Raw genomic sequence first — 16,300 nt, forward strand, 5'->3', positions numbered from 1 at the left:
TGCAGAAAAGTGAACATCCATTCTACAGAGTGAACATCTATTCTGCAGAAGAGTGAACATCCATTCTGCAGAAGAGTGAACATCCATTCTGCAGAAGAGTGAACATCCATTCTGCAGAAGAGTGAACATCCATTCTGCAGAAGAGTGAACATCCATTCTGCAGAAGAGTGAACATCCATTCTGCAGAAAAGTGAACATCCATTCTACAGAGTGAACATCTATTCTGCAGAAGAGTGAACATCCATTCTGCAGAAGAGTGAACATCTATTCTGCAGAAGAGTGAACATCCATTCTGCAGAAGAGTGAACATCCATTCTGCAGAAGAGTGAACATCCATTCTGCAGAAAAGTGAACATCCATTCTGCAGAAGAGTGAACATCCATTCTGCAGAAAAGTGAACATCCATTCTGCAGAAGAGTGAACATCCATTCTGCAGAAGAGTGAACATCCATTCTGCAGAAGAGTGAACATCCATTCTGCAGAAGAGTGAACATCCATTCTGCAGAAGAGTGAACATCCATTCTGCAGAAGAGTGAACATCCATTCTGCAGAAGAGTGAACATCCATTCTGCAGAAGAGTGAACATCCATTCTGCAGAAAAGTGAACATCTATTCTGCAGAAGAGTGAACATCCATTCTGCAGAAAAGTGAACATCCATTCTGCAGAAGAGTGAACATCCATTCTGCAGAAGAGTGAACATCCATTCTGCAGAAGAGTGAACATCCATTCTGCAGAAGAGTGAACATCCATTCTGCAGAAGAGTGAACATCCATTCTGCAGAAGAGTGAACATCCATTCTGCAGAAGAGTGAACATCCAGTCTGCAGAAAAGTGAACATCCATTCTGCAGAAGAGTGAACATCCAGTCTGAAAGTGAACATCCATTCTGCAGAAGAGTGAACATCCATTCTGCAGAAGAGTGAACATCCAGTCTGAAAGTGAACATCCATTCTGCAGAAGAGTGAACATCCATTCTGCAGAAGAGTGAACATCCATTCTGCAGAAGAGTGAACATCCATTCTGCAGAAAAGTGAACATCTATTCTGCAGAAGAGTGAACATCCATTCTGCAGAAAAGTGAACATCCATTCTGCAGAAGAGTGAACATCCATTCTGCAGAAGAGTGAACATCCATTCTGCAGAAGAGTGAACATCCATTCTGCAGAAGAGTGAACATCCATTCTGCAGAAGAGTGAACATCCATTCTGCAGAAGAGTGAACATCCATTCTGCAGAAGAGTGAACATCCAGTCTGCAGAAAAGTGAACATCCATTCTGCAGAAGAGTGAACATCCAGTCTGAAAGTGAACATCCATTCTGCAGAAGAGTGAACATCCATTCTGCAGAAGAGTGAACATCCAGTCTGAAAGTGAACATCCATTCTGCAGAAGAGTGAACATCCATTCTGCAGAAGAGTGAACATCCATTCTGCAGAAGAGTGAACATCTATTCTGCAGAAAAGTGAACATCCATTCTGCAGAAGAGTGAACATCCATTCTGCAGAAAAGTGAACATCCATTCTGCAGAAGAGTGAACATCCATTCTGCAGAAGAGTGAACATCCATTCTGCAGAAGAGTGAACATCCATTCTGCAGAAGAGTGAACATCCATTCTGCAGAAAAGTGAACATCCATTCTGCAGAAAAGTGAACATCCATTCTGCAGAAGAGTGAACATCCATTCTGCAGAAGAGTGAACATCCAGTCTGCATTTTCTTATTAAGATGTGGTTGCTATGCAGGTAAAGGTATTGCTGGGGTCCCTACGTCACAGCCGGGGATAAGGTCCAACCCAGAGTGAGCGTCCCTGCACAAAATCAATAGTGATCATTGCAGCGAGCATCAGGGTCTTTATTTCATGACTTCAAAAAGTGCTTTCTGTTTCTAGGGGAGAAAAACCTCCTGAAATCAGCAGGCAGCTGAGAGGCTGCGACCAGAAGAGGAGACGATCAGAGGTCTGAGATACATCCGGCTTCAAAGAGAGTGTGAGTGTGTGTGTGTGTGTGTGTGTGTGTGTGTGTGTGTGTGTGTGTGTGTGTGTGTGTGTGTGTGTGTGTGTGTGTGTGTGTGTGTCTGTCTGTGTGTGTTTGGGAGAGGGTGATTCATCAGCAGGCGGCGTGGGAACAGAGGGGAAAGATGAGGGGAAACACACAAGGGAAACCTACTGACCTTTACCCACACACACACACACACACACACACACACACACACACACACACACACACACACACACACACACACACACACCTAGAGAGCCATTGATAAATAAAGACAGACGTCAGCAGTGTGACGGTGTGGCTCGGGGAGGGGGGGGCACCTGTAACCTTAGGGGGGCTTTTATATATTCTGTATTCTTCTTTCAATGCAATTAACAATAAAATGATGAGGGCCGGATGAAGATCAACCCATATCTGGTGTTTAATCCTTACCCCTTACAGAGAGGAGGTGTCACTCAGTGGTTGCTTGCTGAAGGTGTACCTGCAGGTGTGTTGAACAGAGCTCAGAAAGAAGAGCAAAACACTGCCATACATCGGACCTTTCTCAGCAGGTATTTGGATTCAGACTGAATGTTTTCCACTTTTATTAGAAATATTAGAAAATGAAAAAGTTCACTTTCAATAACTTATTATTCAGGTCATTCATTTTATTGTATTTAGGCTATGAGTGTGTTTCCGTCTACATTTCTCTTGATTTCTGCAGAATAAATCCCCCTTTTCTCTGAATTCTTTACAAAATCAATCCCAACGTTTTATATAATTAAGAGCTTGAAGTTCAGATACTTATATTACATTGAGATAAATACACTATGTTTGATTTAACTCTCATAACTCAGGTATCAAGAGGCAACAGTTCCTCTGAAAAGCATTGAAATATACTTTCTGATTTGCCGTACCTGCATGGCTGTATGGAAAAAGGTCAGGGAGGGGGTCGCCAAAATCCTGAAGAACTGTGGGTGGAACTGGATCAAAGTTTCAGACGGACAACCAAAAGAAAAAGCCTAAAATGTGAAGTATTGTGTTTAAATATTTCCGTGTCTCTGAGTCAGGAATGTGCTCCTCGGCCTCATTTCCTCCGCTCAGGTGCAGCGCGTCTCCACCGGCTTTAATGAAACTGAGGATGGATGTTTTTTGGGGGGTGCAGAGGAAATGCCTGTATCTGAGAGGCCTGCAGTGCATTATGGGCCACGGCTCGGACACATCTGGAGCGGACAGATGTGCGATGCGTTATTGGAGGACATTTCTCAGATTCCTGTCCTGTCAGGAGAGCCGCTCACCACAGAGCAGGAACATCAGGCGGAACGTTCGGCTTATTTATAGGGTATTATGCTCCCCCCCGTAACTCATCTTTAAGGTGATTTCTTTCCAGCAGAGATTAGGATTTTAACCTCTGGAAAATGAAGATTAGCAAAAGGTCTTTTACACATCATGGCCCGGTACAGGTGCCTTGCTCGAGGGCACGGAGACATGTGACCTCTGACCTTCAGCAGAGGAGGCGGAGTCTCACCTGAGAGGAGAGGAGCACCTGAGGCTCTGCACAGGTGAGATAACAGATCCATCTGTGGTGTTCCCTCTCTTCCAGAACCTAGTGACATCACTACAGAACGCTCCTCGCGCTCCTAGGGGGCGGGACATCTCTAAGCTGGTTGACCAATCACAACAGAGCCAGCTAATACGTGGATTTCCCTTTTTAATATTTGGACTTTTTTCTTAATCTATTTATTGATGAAGTTAATTTCTGCTATTATTTATCCATCTTTTTTTGGCAGGTATTTGCGTTTGAACAGAGTATTTTCCTCTTTCATTATAATTATTAAAATGAAAAACTACTATTATTATTATTATTCTATTTATTCTATCAATGGATTATTTATTATTATTCTATTAATGGATTATTTATTATTATTCTATCAATGGATTATTTATTATTATTCTATCAATGGATTATTTATTATTATTCTATTAATGGATTATTTATTATTATTCTATTAATGGATTATTTATTATTATTCTATCAATGGATTATTTATTATTATTCTATCAATGGATTATTTATTATTATTCTATCAATGGATTATTTATTATTATTCTATCAATGGATTATTTATTATTATTCTATCAATGGATTATTTATTATTATTCTATTAATGGATTATTTATTATTATTCTATCAATGGATTATTTATTATTATTCTATCAATGGATTATTTATTATTATTCTATCAATGGATTATTTATTATTATTCTATTTATTCTATCAATGGATTATTTATTATTATTCTATTAATGGATTATTTATTATTATTCTATCCATGGATTATTTATTATTATTCTATTAATGGATTATTTATTATTATTCTATCAATGGATTATTTATTATTATTCTATTAATGGATTATTTATTATTATTCTATTAATTCTATCCATGGATTATTTGTTATTATTCTATTAATGGATTATTTATTATTATTCTATCAATGGATTATTTATTATTATTCTATCAATGGATTATTTGTTATTATTCTATCAATGGATTATTTATTATTATTCTATCAATGGATTATTTATTATTATTCTATCAATGGATTTATTTTGTATTTTATTTAATATTTTGGGCCATTTCTTCCTATTTACAGTTTGATTTAGCTGGTACAACAGGCTCATCAGCTCCGCTCTCATTGTTAGCCTCTTGTAGCATAAATGTTTGAAATGTTGACATGGCGTTATTAAAAATTCACAAAGTCTTCAGCAGAAAACATAACTGCACAATAATCTGATGAAATATTAAAGAGAATATAACGCTCCATGGGAATATTTTCCCGCCTCACATATTCCTGCTCTTTGTTTGAATAAAATCAGAAAGCTCATTTCCTCCCGGGTTTGACCGCTGCAGGTCACAGGGGTATTTCATTACCTCCCTGACCTCTGACCTCTGCTCTATTAGCAGCATGTAATGAAGGCCCTACTCACGCTGTTTATTTACACCTTTATTCAGCGCTTTCTGGGAGAAAAGGGGATTCAAATGGCTTTTTGGACGTTTTCGAGCCGGGTTAATGCAAGTTTCAGCTAAATATTTAAATACACACACATACACACACACACACACACACACACACACACACACACACACACACACACACACACACACACACACACACACACACAGGTGCTCAGTGATGGATGTGTGTGATGGGATACCCCCCCCGACATGGGCTGCTGGAGGATGCCACTGCTTAAAAAGTTAAATATAACATTTCAAGACAAATGAAGAGAGACAGCCTGAAGAATTTAAAGAGTCCACTACCAAGAGGCAGAGACACAAAACATGCACATGCAGAAGTCTCAGTATTCGCTCCTGAAATGATATATTTCCTCTCACAGGTGACCCCTTAAATGTGTTTCAGACAGAGTGGGGGGTCAGAGTCCTCTGTGTCCTTCCCTCAGCTGTACTGCCCCCTGGTGGCAGAGCACTGCAGCTCTGAACCCCTGTCGGTGTTGGTTCTGTAATAACCTGCAGTTATTCCATGCATTCATCGCTCCTGCAGAGCGTCACGCCGGGTTAACAAAGCCGGGCTCTCGGTGTAACTTAAGGCTGGGTCAGCTTTAATCCAGCTGCAGAACATCAGGGACAGCTCCTCCCTGAGAGAGGGTTTGTTCAGGTGAGGCGCTCCACCTTCCCCCTGCAGGAAAAATAATCTGAACGCTCTGAAGGACGTCAACAGGAAGTGAGGAAGCAGATTGTTCATTTCTGAGGAATGCTCAGGAGACCAGTACGGTTTGTGAGATACAAACAGACAACCAGAAAGTCCACGAAGAGACCAAAGAGACTCTCAAGAGCAGCTGAAAGTCTACAAAGAGATGCAAAGGGAAAGGAAAAGCGTTTGCATCAACACTTCTAAACGTACTGCATCTATAAACCTAATGTTCGCCCCGTTAGGTTGAGGTGAGGCGCTGAGCTGCAGAGACCAAATATTGACAGATGCAACCTTTGCGAGGGGACCTCCACGAGAGGACCTGCGTGAGAGGACCTTCGTAAGGGGACCTCCACGAGAGGACCTGCGCGAGGGGCCCCTCAGATCAGTGTAGTGTGACTGTCCTCAGCGTGGAGCCTCCTGAGACTGACGGCCTTTGTTAAGGTGTCTCCGGTTCTGGAGAGGGCCACGTGCGTCCAGCCGCCCGAAACAAGCGCTCCCATACAGGCCGCCAGCCGGAGGAGCGTCTGCAGAGCAAGGCCTGATGGGTACAAAGAGCCTGATCCGCTTTGTGCAGAGCATGACGTTTTTGAGGACCCCCTAAAGCTGCTGGGAATTTGCATTTCCAGCGTTCTACATGGCGGGGGCTCTCATTGAGACGGAAAGTTTAACTCAAGGACACTTGAACAAGAAAAATGGTGGAGGGGTGAAGCTCTGCGGATAATCTGTGCAGCCGCCAGACAGACCGTCCCGCATCCTCCAGTGAGAGACTGGATTCCCCTGCATATTCAAATGCATGTTAAACACTGAGACTGTGTGTCCCACCCCCTCCTCTCTGGAGGTAAACAGACAGTTTCTGCAGGATTTCCAGGCCTTTTTGGTGCACGTGTTGGAGTATAAAGAGCAGACCCCCCCCCCCCCCTCATATTAATATGTGAAGGTAAATATGGGTGCAGACAGTCCCAGCAAACACAGAGGAGACCCTGTTTAAAATCTCAGAGTGAACCGGGGTCACCGGGGTTAAGTGAGGAGGGGGGGGGCATATCTGATTTAATACAGAGGAGTGGGGGGGCAGCGGATATTAAAAGTCAGAGGTCAGCTCCCTCACATGTGTGTAGCAGACGAGACACATGTGGAGGGAAACATCAGGTTGGATATCGCGCTGCTGTAAACTTTACATTCATTAGGATTGTTCCATATCATTTTAAATGTTCTGTTTTTGCATTTCATATTTACATCTACAAATATATTCATGGTTTAAGTAAGTAACACATTTACTTTATGTTTAGATAAATATGTTTCTGTTTCTTACTTTTAGTTAAATGTTTGTATTATCACATTTTGACTTCTTGTGTTTATATCATTCTTTGTCTTTGTTTTGCTTCTTTTATTTACACTTTAACATGTTGTGTTTTTATAGATATTTAAATCCATCTTCATTTTATTGGATTTTTATTTGAATCCGTTGTTATTCCTTCTTTACTTCCTTTGTTGCCGGGTAGATCAGCAGTTTCCTTATATTGTTTATAGCTCATGTTCCTCTTATTTATTTCTTAAAGTAATGATGTTGTTTCTTATTTTACTCATAATTAAGTTAAGCTTTTACTGTTACTGTCTCTTCTATGTATATGTTCTAACTTATTCAAAGTGCATTTTAAATAAAGTTAATTATTGTATTCATAATATTAATTTTTGTAGTTTTTCTCTGTGGTTGAGGAGACCTACAGTCAGTGGTGTGATGCATTCTGGGAAATGCAGTAAACACATTAAAACTCATAAACGGCACTAAAGAGGATAAACCAAAGGTAAATAAAGTACATGTTGAAGTGCTGCTTGCTGCTCAGAGTCACTGCAGCAGTACACGTGCTCCCCGCAGACTTCACATCTGAAATAATATAATAATAATATAATAATGATAAAGTGTCTCCCTCAGCGGCTCTGTGGAAGAGCAGATTCCTCATGATTTAAAGATAATTAATATAACAGATATTATTTCCATATGTCGGAGGAAGCAGAGATACCATCGCTTCTCTTTAACAGTTATGATTTAATGTTCCTGTTTTATTCCCATTTCATTTGAGCCGATGCTGCAGCAGGAGGGAGATATTTATTAGGTCACTGTTGGGCAACCATTCACTGTCAGAAATAATAATAACCTGCATCAGTGTCTGCTTTAAAGTCTCTAATATAAGCAGACTTCAATCAGAAAGAAAACTCTGAATTTATGTCAATCTATCGGTTAATTGAACCTTTTTGTTGTATTTAATTTTAATTTATAAAGCACATTTTTACATTATTATTTATTATAATTCTTTAACACAACGTTTCTAATATTTTGTTAATTAAGAAATATTATTTTTAAATATGTATATATTTCTATTTATTTTTGAAAGTATTTTTAAACTTTCCAAAACATTTGAACTTTTCTTTTTAGTATCTTGGTGTAACATTAAGCTGTCTTTGGCTCTTTCTGCTGTAACAATGCAAATGTCCCCTCTGAGGGACGATCAGAGGGGTTCTGATTCTGGTGTTCCTGCGCTTCTTACAGTTCACACGTTGTCCACAAGGCGACGCTGTTTCTGACAAATGTCGACTCAATATTTCTACTTCTAACCACTTCATTTAAGGATTTATAATCCTTAATATTTTAATATTTATTTAAAGTATCAGATACCTTTTTATTATTATTAATAAATATATGAGATCCTTTTATTTAAAAAGCTCCTGTATTGTAAATGAGATGTGTTGGAGGTGCAGTACATACTTCTTGCCACGAGGTGTCAGTGTTTCACTTGTAATGAACGTCCACTGTGACTCCAAACAAACAGAAAATAGATCAAACTGTTAAATAATTCTGATAAATAAATCTATTTACTTCAAATAAACCTCAGCAGGAGCCTGAGTCATTATTTATATATCCTATGTATTATTGTCCACTTTATTTCCCTATGATTACGCAGAGGAATGCATATCTATGGTCATTGCATTGTGTTGTATTGCATCATTTATCTGCCTGTTGCATGCATTAATTTATTGTGAGCACTGTATAAATATGAGAAAATACAGTTGCATTATTTTGCATGTCATGGTCCCTGAATCCCTATTTCACTTCTAGTTAAGCTCATTATTGTATTTTATTATATGCACCATTTGTGTCAATTTTCTTACTTTCTTTTATTTACATATATATATTTATTGTATTTAACTTCACAACATCTTAGTAAAAATACACCTGTATTCACTTATTTATTGTTGTTTAATTAATGGCCAAGTACGGGCCTGGTTCCATTACCGGACTTAACACACATCGGAGAAAGAGAGAGAGGGGGGGAGTCAGAGGGAGTTAAGGGGGGAGTTAAAGGGGGAGTTAAGGGGGTCCCGGCTCTCCGAGCTCCGCAGCATCAGTGACTCCTGAACCAGAGGAGGAGAAGTTTCCTCACCCTGTTTTCCTCACCCTCTGCGCCATGTTTGTTTGAACTTTGCCGGACTCGCGCTGCAGACACGCGCACATCAGTGAACTTTATCTCGCGTGCATTATTATTACTTTATGTATTTTATTCTGAGCAGAGAAAGGACCTAAGTTTTCCCAGCATCACACACCGCTGCAGCTGCGGATGGATCTGCTGCTCCTGCTGGATCTCTGTTCCTCTGAGGAACTTTGAACAAGAAGAAGTTTAAGAGAGGCGAGGAGCGCGAGGAGCTGAGGTGGAGCGCAAGGGTGAGTGTGGCCATGTGCTCGTGCGAAACAGGGGGTTTAATGGAGATCAAAACTGAAATAAAGCGTCAGAAAATAGTCATTTAAAGCTTAAAGAAGGGGATTTTATGGAGGTTATCCTGCAGAATGACTCAAACAGCTGTCCTTTTATCCTGTTTTTAAATTCACTGTTATTATAGTGATCTGAAGCTAAATGCATGACACAGTAAAGTGTTGGTTTTTGTATAAAAAGAGGATTTTAAGCATTTACAATAGTTTTTTTTAAGGTCTACTCTCTCGTTGGTATTCCTGGAATTTGCAACCTGATATTTAGGATGCTCTGCAGGGAGGCAGCCTCACAAACTGGATTTAAATTCACTTCCCCCTACTTATTTTATACATTTCTCTCTTTATTTCTTTGGTAATGAATAATGTATGCAGAGGGAGTCAGCATGCATTGATTTGCCTTCAAATCAAAAACATAAAAGCTCCTTAAACGTATTTTTCTGCACGTGCATCTGCAGGAAAAGGCCTTCAAATATTAGTGTTTAATACAGATATAAAAGCCTGCTTTCCTGGCGGTGTTTTATTTTGAAACTCTGCCGGCCGGCCGCAGACATTTGCATCAGAAAAACTTTTAGTGCATCAGCTTTTGTGCAGCATGAAGGGTTCCTGCAGTGTGTGTGTGTGTGTGTGTGTGTGTGTGTGTGTGTGTGTGTGGGGGGGGGTCCACATTATTCAGGGTGACAGGGGGCTTCCCAACCTGAGACATGCATGTCACTTTAACCCCCCCTTCCTCTGAGTGTGTGTGTGTGTGTGTGTGTGTGTGTGTGTGTGTGTGTGTGTGTGTGTGTGTGTGTGTGTGTGTGTGTGTGTGTGTGTGTTTGATGGACTCTGCAGAGTGACCTCCTGCTGAGAGGATCTGAAGCCCCACAAAACAACAACCCGACCCCCCCACAATTACACCGTGGCCCCGGGGCCCGGTAGGAGGACATCCACTGAAAGTGTGTTTTAAAACCTGCACCGACACACACACACTGCGTTTACAGAGTGAGCGCTGCACACACACACACACTCTGAAGCATATCAGGAAAATCACACACACACACATTCCGGCTAAATTTAGGAGCTCTAAAAATATTTGTTATTTTGTATTAATCTACACGTTGAAAATGAAAGCCCTAACTTCCTAAATCAAAATGCAAACAGTTTATTAAACAGATGAACTTTAAATCTGCATATCTGTGAAGCTAAAACCAGTCATTTTATGGAGTTTTTACCTCAAAAACTCAATTAAACACTTAATTGATTATTTGTTTAAACTCTGACCTATCAGGAGGGGAGATTTCTCCTGCAGCGTGTGAGGATAAAACACTTTATGAAGCAAGGGAAAACACATTAGAGTCACATAATCTGCACCTTTACTGCAGAAGCCATCTTTGAAGTCGTTTATATTAAATAAACATTCATCTTAAAATTAATATATACTTTTAAATTAATTTAAAGATCAATACCGATCAAACTCTGGATATCACTACATTACTGCATCTGTTCTCGCAGTGTGTGTGTGTGTGTGTGTGTGTGTGTGTGTGTGTGTGTGTGTGTGTGTGTCTGTCTGTGTGTGTGTGTCTGTCTGTGTGTCTGTGTGTGTGATGGCCTCGTCCTGCAGGAGTTCATTAACGACGCATCAAAGAGCCGCGGCTGCAGAGGAGAGGAACCACGGGACCTCTGATTCTCGGGTGTGTGCGTGTGTGCGTGTGTGTGTGTGTGTGTGTGTGTGTGTGTGTGTGTGTGTGTGTGTGTGTGTGTGACAATAGCCGCTGTCAAAAGGACGTTTCTGGTGTGATAGAACACCTCTCAGTAAATGTGTTTGACGAGATTAATTTTCAGAACTCATCCCACACATATTTTCCTCTCAAAGTATTCTATGTTTTTTTTCTGATGGATTTTTTCCAATATTTCCGGGACTTTTCTGTAGTTTTTTGTGCAGAACTATGTAGTTAATTCAGCAAACAGTTTGAAGCACAAAGCAGTCTGCAGACAAATGAAGTGCAAAAACAGAAGGAGGAATAAAACCAACTTTACACTCAGTGTAAAGTGTTCACACTTTCAAGACGTTTGAAAGATTGATTTTAGATATTGTAATTCCAATATAAGGCGTTATATCCTGCGCTGCTTTTCAGGATGTTTTCCAGGCTCTAATGTCACAAAGCCGCACAGATTAGCCCTCTAAAGCACTCGAGCATTAGAAAACAGATGGAAAGTGGAGTTGGGTGTTTGTGGGACCCGTTTTTCAGGATTATATTCAGAGGCTGTTGCAAGAGCAGGAGAACAGCTAAAGACACTGAAATGCATCAGGCTCTGTCCTCTGCAGAGAGAGGACGTGCTCTTCTCTAATCTGGAGGTCACATTCAATGAGTTCAACCGTCTTTTTTGGTCAATTTAAGAATAATTGCTGACGTTTGTGAGCGTTACTGATCAGTTTGACTAAAGATATGAACATTTTAACAGTTCATCTGACTGAACCGACTATAAAAGCTCATTTCTGGGTGTGAAATCCTCCCTGTGCGTGTCTCAGGAGTGACAGCAGTGGAAGTGAAGAGGTGACTTACTGTAGGGTGTGGATGGAGCCGGGGGGGGGGGTCGCAGAGGAAGTGAGAGACACAGCGAGAGCCGAGCTGCAGCCCAACATTTGGCGAGGTCAGAGTTCAGAGCTGCGTCAGTCTGCAGGATCCACAGAGAGCTGCAGACACATGGAGGAAACACGTGAGGGGGGGGTGCACGGGAGCATGATTAGGCCTTTAACTGAGGAGCTGCCGCCACGTTTCAAGCACTTACACGAGGATTTCTTGGGGGGTTTCTGCAGGAATTTTGTATATTTTTCTGCCGTATTTAGGTACATTTCCCACAACATTCTAATTTATTCTGCAGTATTTTGGGGATTGTTTTTAGATATTAAGTGGCTTTTCTTGCAGTTATTTATTGGATTTTTACAAACATTTTATGCATTTGTTCCACAGTATTTTGTTTATTTACCTGCAGTATTTTGTTTATTTAATATCTGCAGTATTTTGTTTATTTACCTGCAGTATTTTGTTTATTTAATATCTGCAGTATTTTGTTTATTTACCTGCAGTATTTTGTTTATTTAATATCTGCAGTATTTTGTTTATTTACCTGCAGTATTTTGTTTATTTAATATCTGCAGTATTTTGTTTATTTACCTACAGTATTTTGTTTATTTACCTACAGTATTTTGTTTATTTATCTGCAGTATTTTGTTTATTTACCTGCAGTATTTTGTTTATTTACCTGCAGTATTTTGTTTATTTAATATCTGCAGTATTTTGTTTATTTACCTGCAGTATTTTGTTTATTTAATATCTGCAGTATTTTGTTTATTTAATATCTGCAGTATTTTGTTTATTTACCTGCAGTATTTTGTTTATTTACCTGCAGTATTTTGTTTATTTAATATCTGCAGTATTTTGTTTATTTAATATCTGCAGTATTTTGTTTATTTAATACCTGCAGTATTTTGTTTATTTACCTGCAGTATTTTGTTTATTTAATATCTGCAGTATTTTTGTTTATTTTTGTTAGTATTTGATGGCCTTTCCAAAGTATTTCAGTAGACTTTTATACATTTGTTCGTGGATTATTCTGGGGTATTTTGCAGGTTGATCTCAACCCTAAAAACTGCTTCTGTACAGCACTGTGTTCATTCATGCTGCACACGCACAATGTCAGATACCAAAGAAACTGCTTATATTTCCTTTCTGCTGTCTACAGAAAGACATATTTAACGGCGTAGAACGTAAGTGTGCACGGTGCAGCTTCTACGTGGGGAAAACTAACAAAGAGACAGCAAAATCTTACTATCTATTGGCACATTTCGAGCAAAACTACCACGCAGTGGAGATAAATGAATGCGTGCATGAACAGAAGCTGCTGTTAGCATGGAGCTACCGTAAAGCTGCAGAGAGTGAGCTCCTGTCACAGGTCTGAGATCAGCTGCAGGATATTACCATCACACAGACAGCAGCTCTATATCCTCCCTGCTCCTGGAGTTAAAGGAGGTGTGGAGTGTGTGTGTAAATTCAAATGTCATGTTAGCCTCTATAAACAACCCCCCCCCCCTCCCTCCGCTAGAGCTGTACTCTATTTAAGTCTCGCCCGACCCCGGCTCCCTTTACGGGATCGCTATTATTCAGCAGAGAATAGGTGCAGGCCCCGCCATAAATTCCTGCAAGTGGCCCTCAGAAAGTGTGTGTGTGTGAGACGTTACTGTGCAGTGTGTGACCTTTACAGCAGACACACACTCGTTTGTTTGCTTCACCAGAGCGGCTGCAATAACTCAGCTGCTGAGGAGACACACACACACACACTGCTACACCTGCAGTTGCCTCTGTGTGTGTGTGTGTGTGTGTGTGTGTGTGTGTGTGTGTGTGTGTGTGTGTGTGTGTGTGTGTGTGTGTGTGTGTGTGTGTGTGTGTGTGTGTGTGTGTGTGTGTGTGCATGTCAGAGTGTTATTCTGCAGGACTCACCGTAAGTTCAGAGTAATTCCTCGTGCACAGCAAGGCTTCATGACGCTCCTGCAACAGAAAGAAAATGTTGACATTTATTTAAAAGTAAAAAGATGTCATTTATAGTAGGCCTATTAATAAATCAATAAATCAGAGAAAGTAAATCTGTAAATATAGACATTTTGGGTGCAATGGTGAGGAGATTCATGCAAAAAGAGGTCAAATTCATAAAAGACTTCAGAAATTCATGAAGTTAGGGCAATAAAAGCTGCAAAATCCCTTTAATGTGACACCTGTGCATCAATTATAAAGCAAATGTTAAAATTAATGTGAAGGTCATACTTTACAATGTGCATCAAATAATCATCATTTTAGTGCCAAACAAACTTGATCTGTGCAACACACTATCCAAATAATAAATAAATGTTCAAATGCAGATAAAAGCATGTACAAAAAAAGACACATCATAAAGTTAAACTGCCAACAGCTGCTTTAGAATGATACAGGAAATAAGGTGTATAAATGTTCAAATTCATGCAAAAGCACCTAGAGTAAAGGTGCAATTATCATAAATATGTGATCCTTTTTAAAAAGCACACAGAAGAAAGTCAAAATGTATCATGTGCGTCATAAATTAGCTCGAGAAAAACTGCAGAAAGTTCAATGTTTGAGACATTTGTGCAGAAAACGTGTCCTAAAATCTTCCCCAGGTGAGCCAGTGTTGGTTTAATTAAGCAGATAGGGGGGGGGGGGTCTGAGTTTGTTGTCCCCTGAATAACTTCATTGTTGGGGTCTCCATTATAGTCTAATGAAGCATTGTGTGGAGCCTGCAGGGGGGGTAATCACACACTAACTGAGCTGTTGACATGCTAACGAGCTGTTAGCCAAGCCTCTGATTCACCATGATTTACCGCGGGAGCTAATGCTAATGCTAATGCTACAGTCTCAGTGTTTAAATGTGGTTTTACTACCTTTCCTGCGGTAAATCCGCGAAATACTTCCTCCACCAATGGCAGTGAGTGAGTATTAACTGTTTACATCATAGTCCTTCCTTTAAAAACACTCACACATTACTTTGTTATTTTAAAGTAACGTGAGGCTGCAGAGGAGCTAACACCTAGCTGCTAACGTGTGAACAGCAACTGTTCACAGGGCCTCAGCGTGTGTGTGTGTGTGTGTGTGTGTGTGTGTGTGTGTGTGTGTGTGTGTGTGTGTGTGTGTGTGTGTGTGTGTGTGTGTGTGTGTGTGTGCGTGTGTGTGTGTGTGTGTGTGTTCACATGACGCTTCACCTGTTGCTCTGAGTGATCCTCTGCTATAAAGACATTAAGGTGTTTGTTAGGAAGCAGCTGACCGTGTGTGTGACATGCAGAGTGAGAGACATTGTAAGGAAGCTCCTGGAGATTAAAATGATAATAAATCAAATATATTTTAGAAAAAGAGGCAGAAACTAACTCTGAGGAAATGCCAGACATGGTAATGTGACGTACTACAAAATAAGTCCAACAAGAGATTAAAAAGTGTAGAAATATGTCAAAAACTTTAGAACACAGCATTAGAAATACACGTCCTGCATTAAAGACTCAAAATATGTCAAAAATACTCCTTTAGAAGTCAAAATGCTCCATGCAAAGTCACTTGAACTGCCTTAATTAAATAAATATGATTCCAATAATTGTAAAATATGCAAAAAGGAGTCAAAGTCCTGCATTAAAAGAAAGAGTAAGAAATACTCCAAGTTGAAGACGTAGCCTATAAATCATCCATTTACAATCTAATACCAATTCTGCTGATAATACTCCATTAGAAGTTAAAGCATGCGTGTAAAAATGTATTTAAATCAGAAAACATATGTTTTATCAACATAATAATAATAAAGGTTATTTTTTCTATAATTTGTACGACTAAATAACTGAGATTTGAGCTGAAAATGTCCGTTTCCTTCATGTGTTTGTATTTAAATGCAGTTTAAATAAAGCTTCTTTGAAGATAAACACATTGTCCTGACAGTCAGAGACTCAGGGGAGAGGTCAGATAAACTCCCCCTAGACCTCTGACCCCTGAGACCCCCCCTGACCCTAACCCTCTGAGGATAATCTGGTAGATTTAGTAAGATAAACAAGAGGCAGAGGGCTGAGAGTGGAGACATTCAACTTCAGAATGCTCGGACTTTTGGTCGTTATCTGGATTCCAAGTGGTCCTAACTGTAGAACATGTATTAACTGATAAACCGGAGGCACGGTGAGAAGGAGACGGACTACCTCGAACCTAACGGCTAAAAAAAACATGCGATAATGAGATCAATATGCTCTTCTTTATTCTGCTTTTCTCTGTTTTATTTCATATTGAAGTGATTTCTTCATCAGTTTTGAACTTTGTGTGATAAAATACGGTTTAAA

The 16,300-nt window shown here is 39.9% G+C and overlaps 1 protein-coding gene across 1 annotated transcript in view; it reads left to right on the top strand.

Annotated features, from left to right (window-relative positions):
- Nucleotides 1-3,141: 3,141 nt before the first annotated feature.
- Nucleotides 3,142-16,300, top strand: part of LOC134861170 (zinc finger protein GLI2-like) — a 48,849-nt gene continuing 35,690 nt past the window's right edge. The window contains 5 exon segments of the mRNA XM_063878199.1: nt 3,142-3,295; nt 3,480-3,533; nt 6,094-6,232; nt 11,957-12,144; nt 15,912-15,930. Of these exon segments, the coding sequence (XP_063734269.1) occupies nt 3,142-3,295; nt 3,480-3,533; nt 6,094-6,232; nt 11,957-12,144; nt 15,912-15,930 (554 nt within the window).

This window comes from Eleginops maclovinus, chromosome 24, assembly GCF_036324505.1.
Source record: "Eleginops maclovinus isolate JMC-PN-2008 ecotype Puerto Natales chromosome 24, JC_Emac_rtc_rv5, whole genome shotgun sequence".
NCBI lineage: Eukaryota > Metazoa > Chordata > Actinopteri > Perciformes > Eleginopidae > Eleginops > Eleginops maclovinus.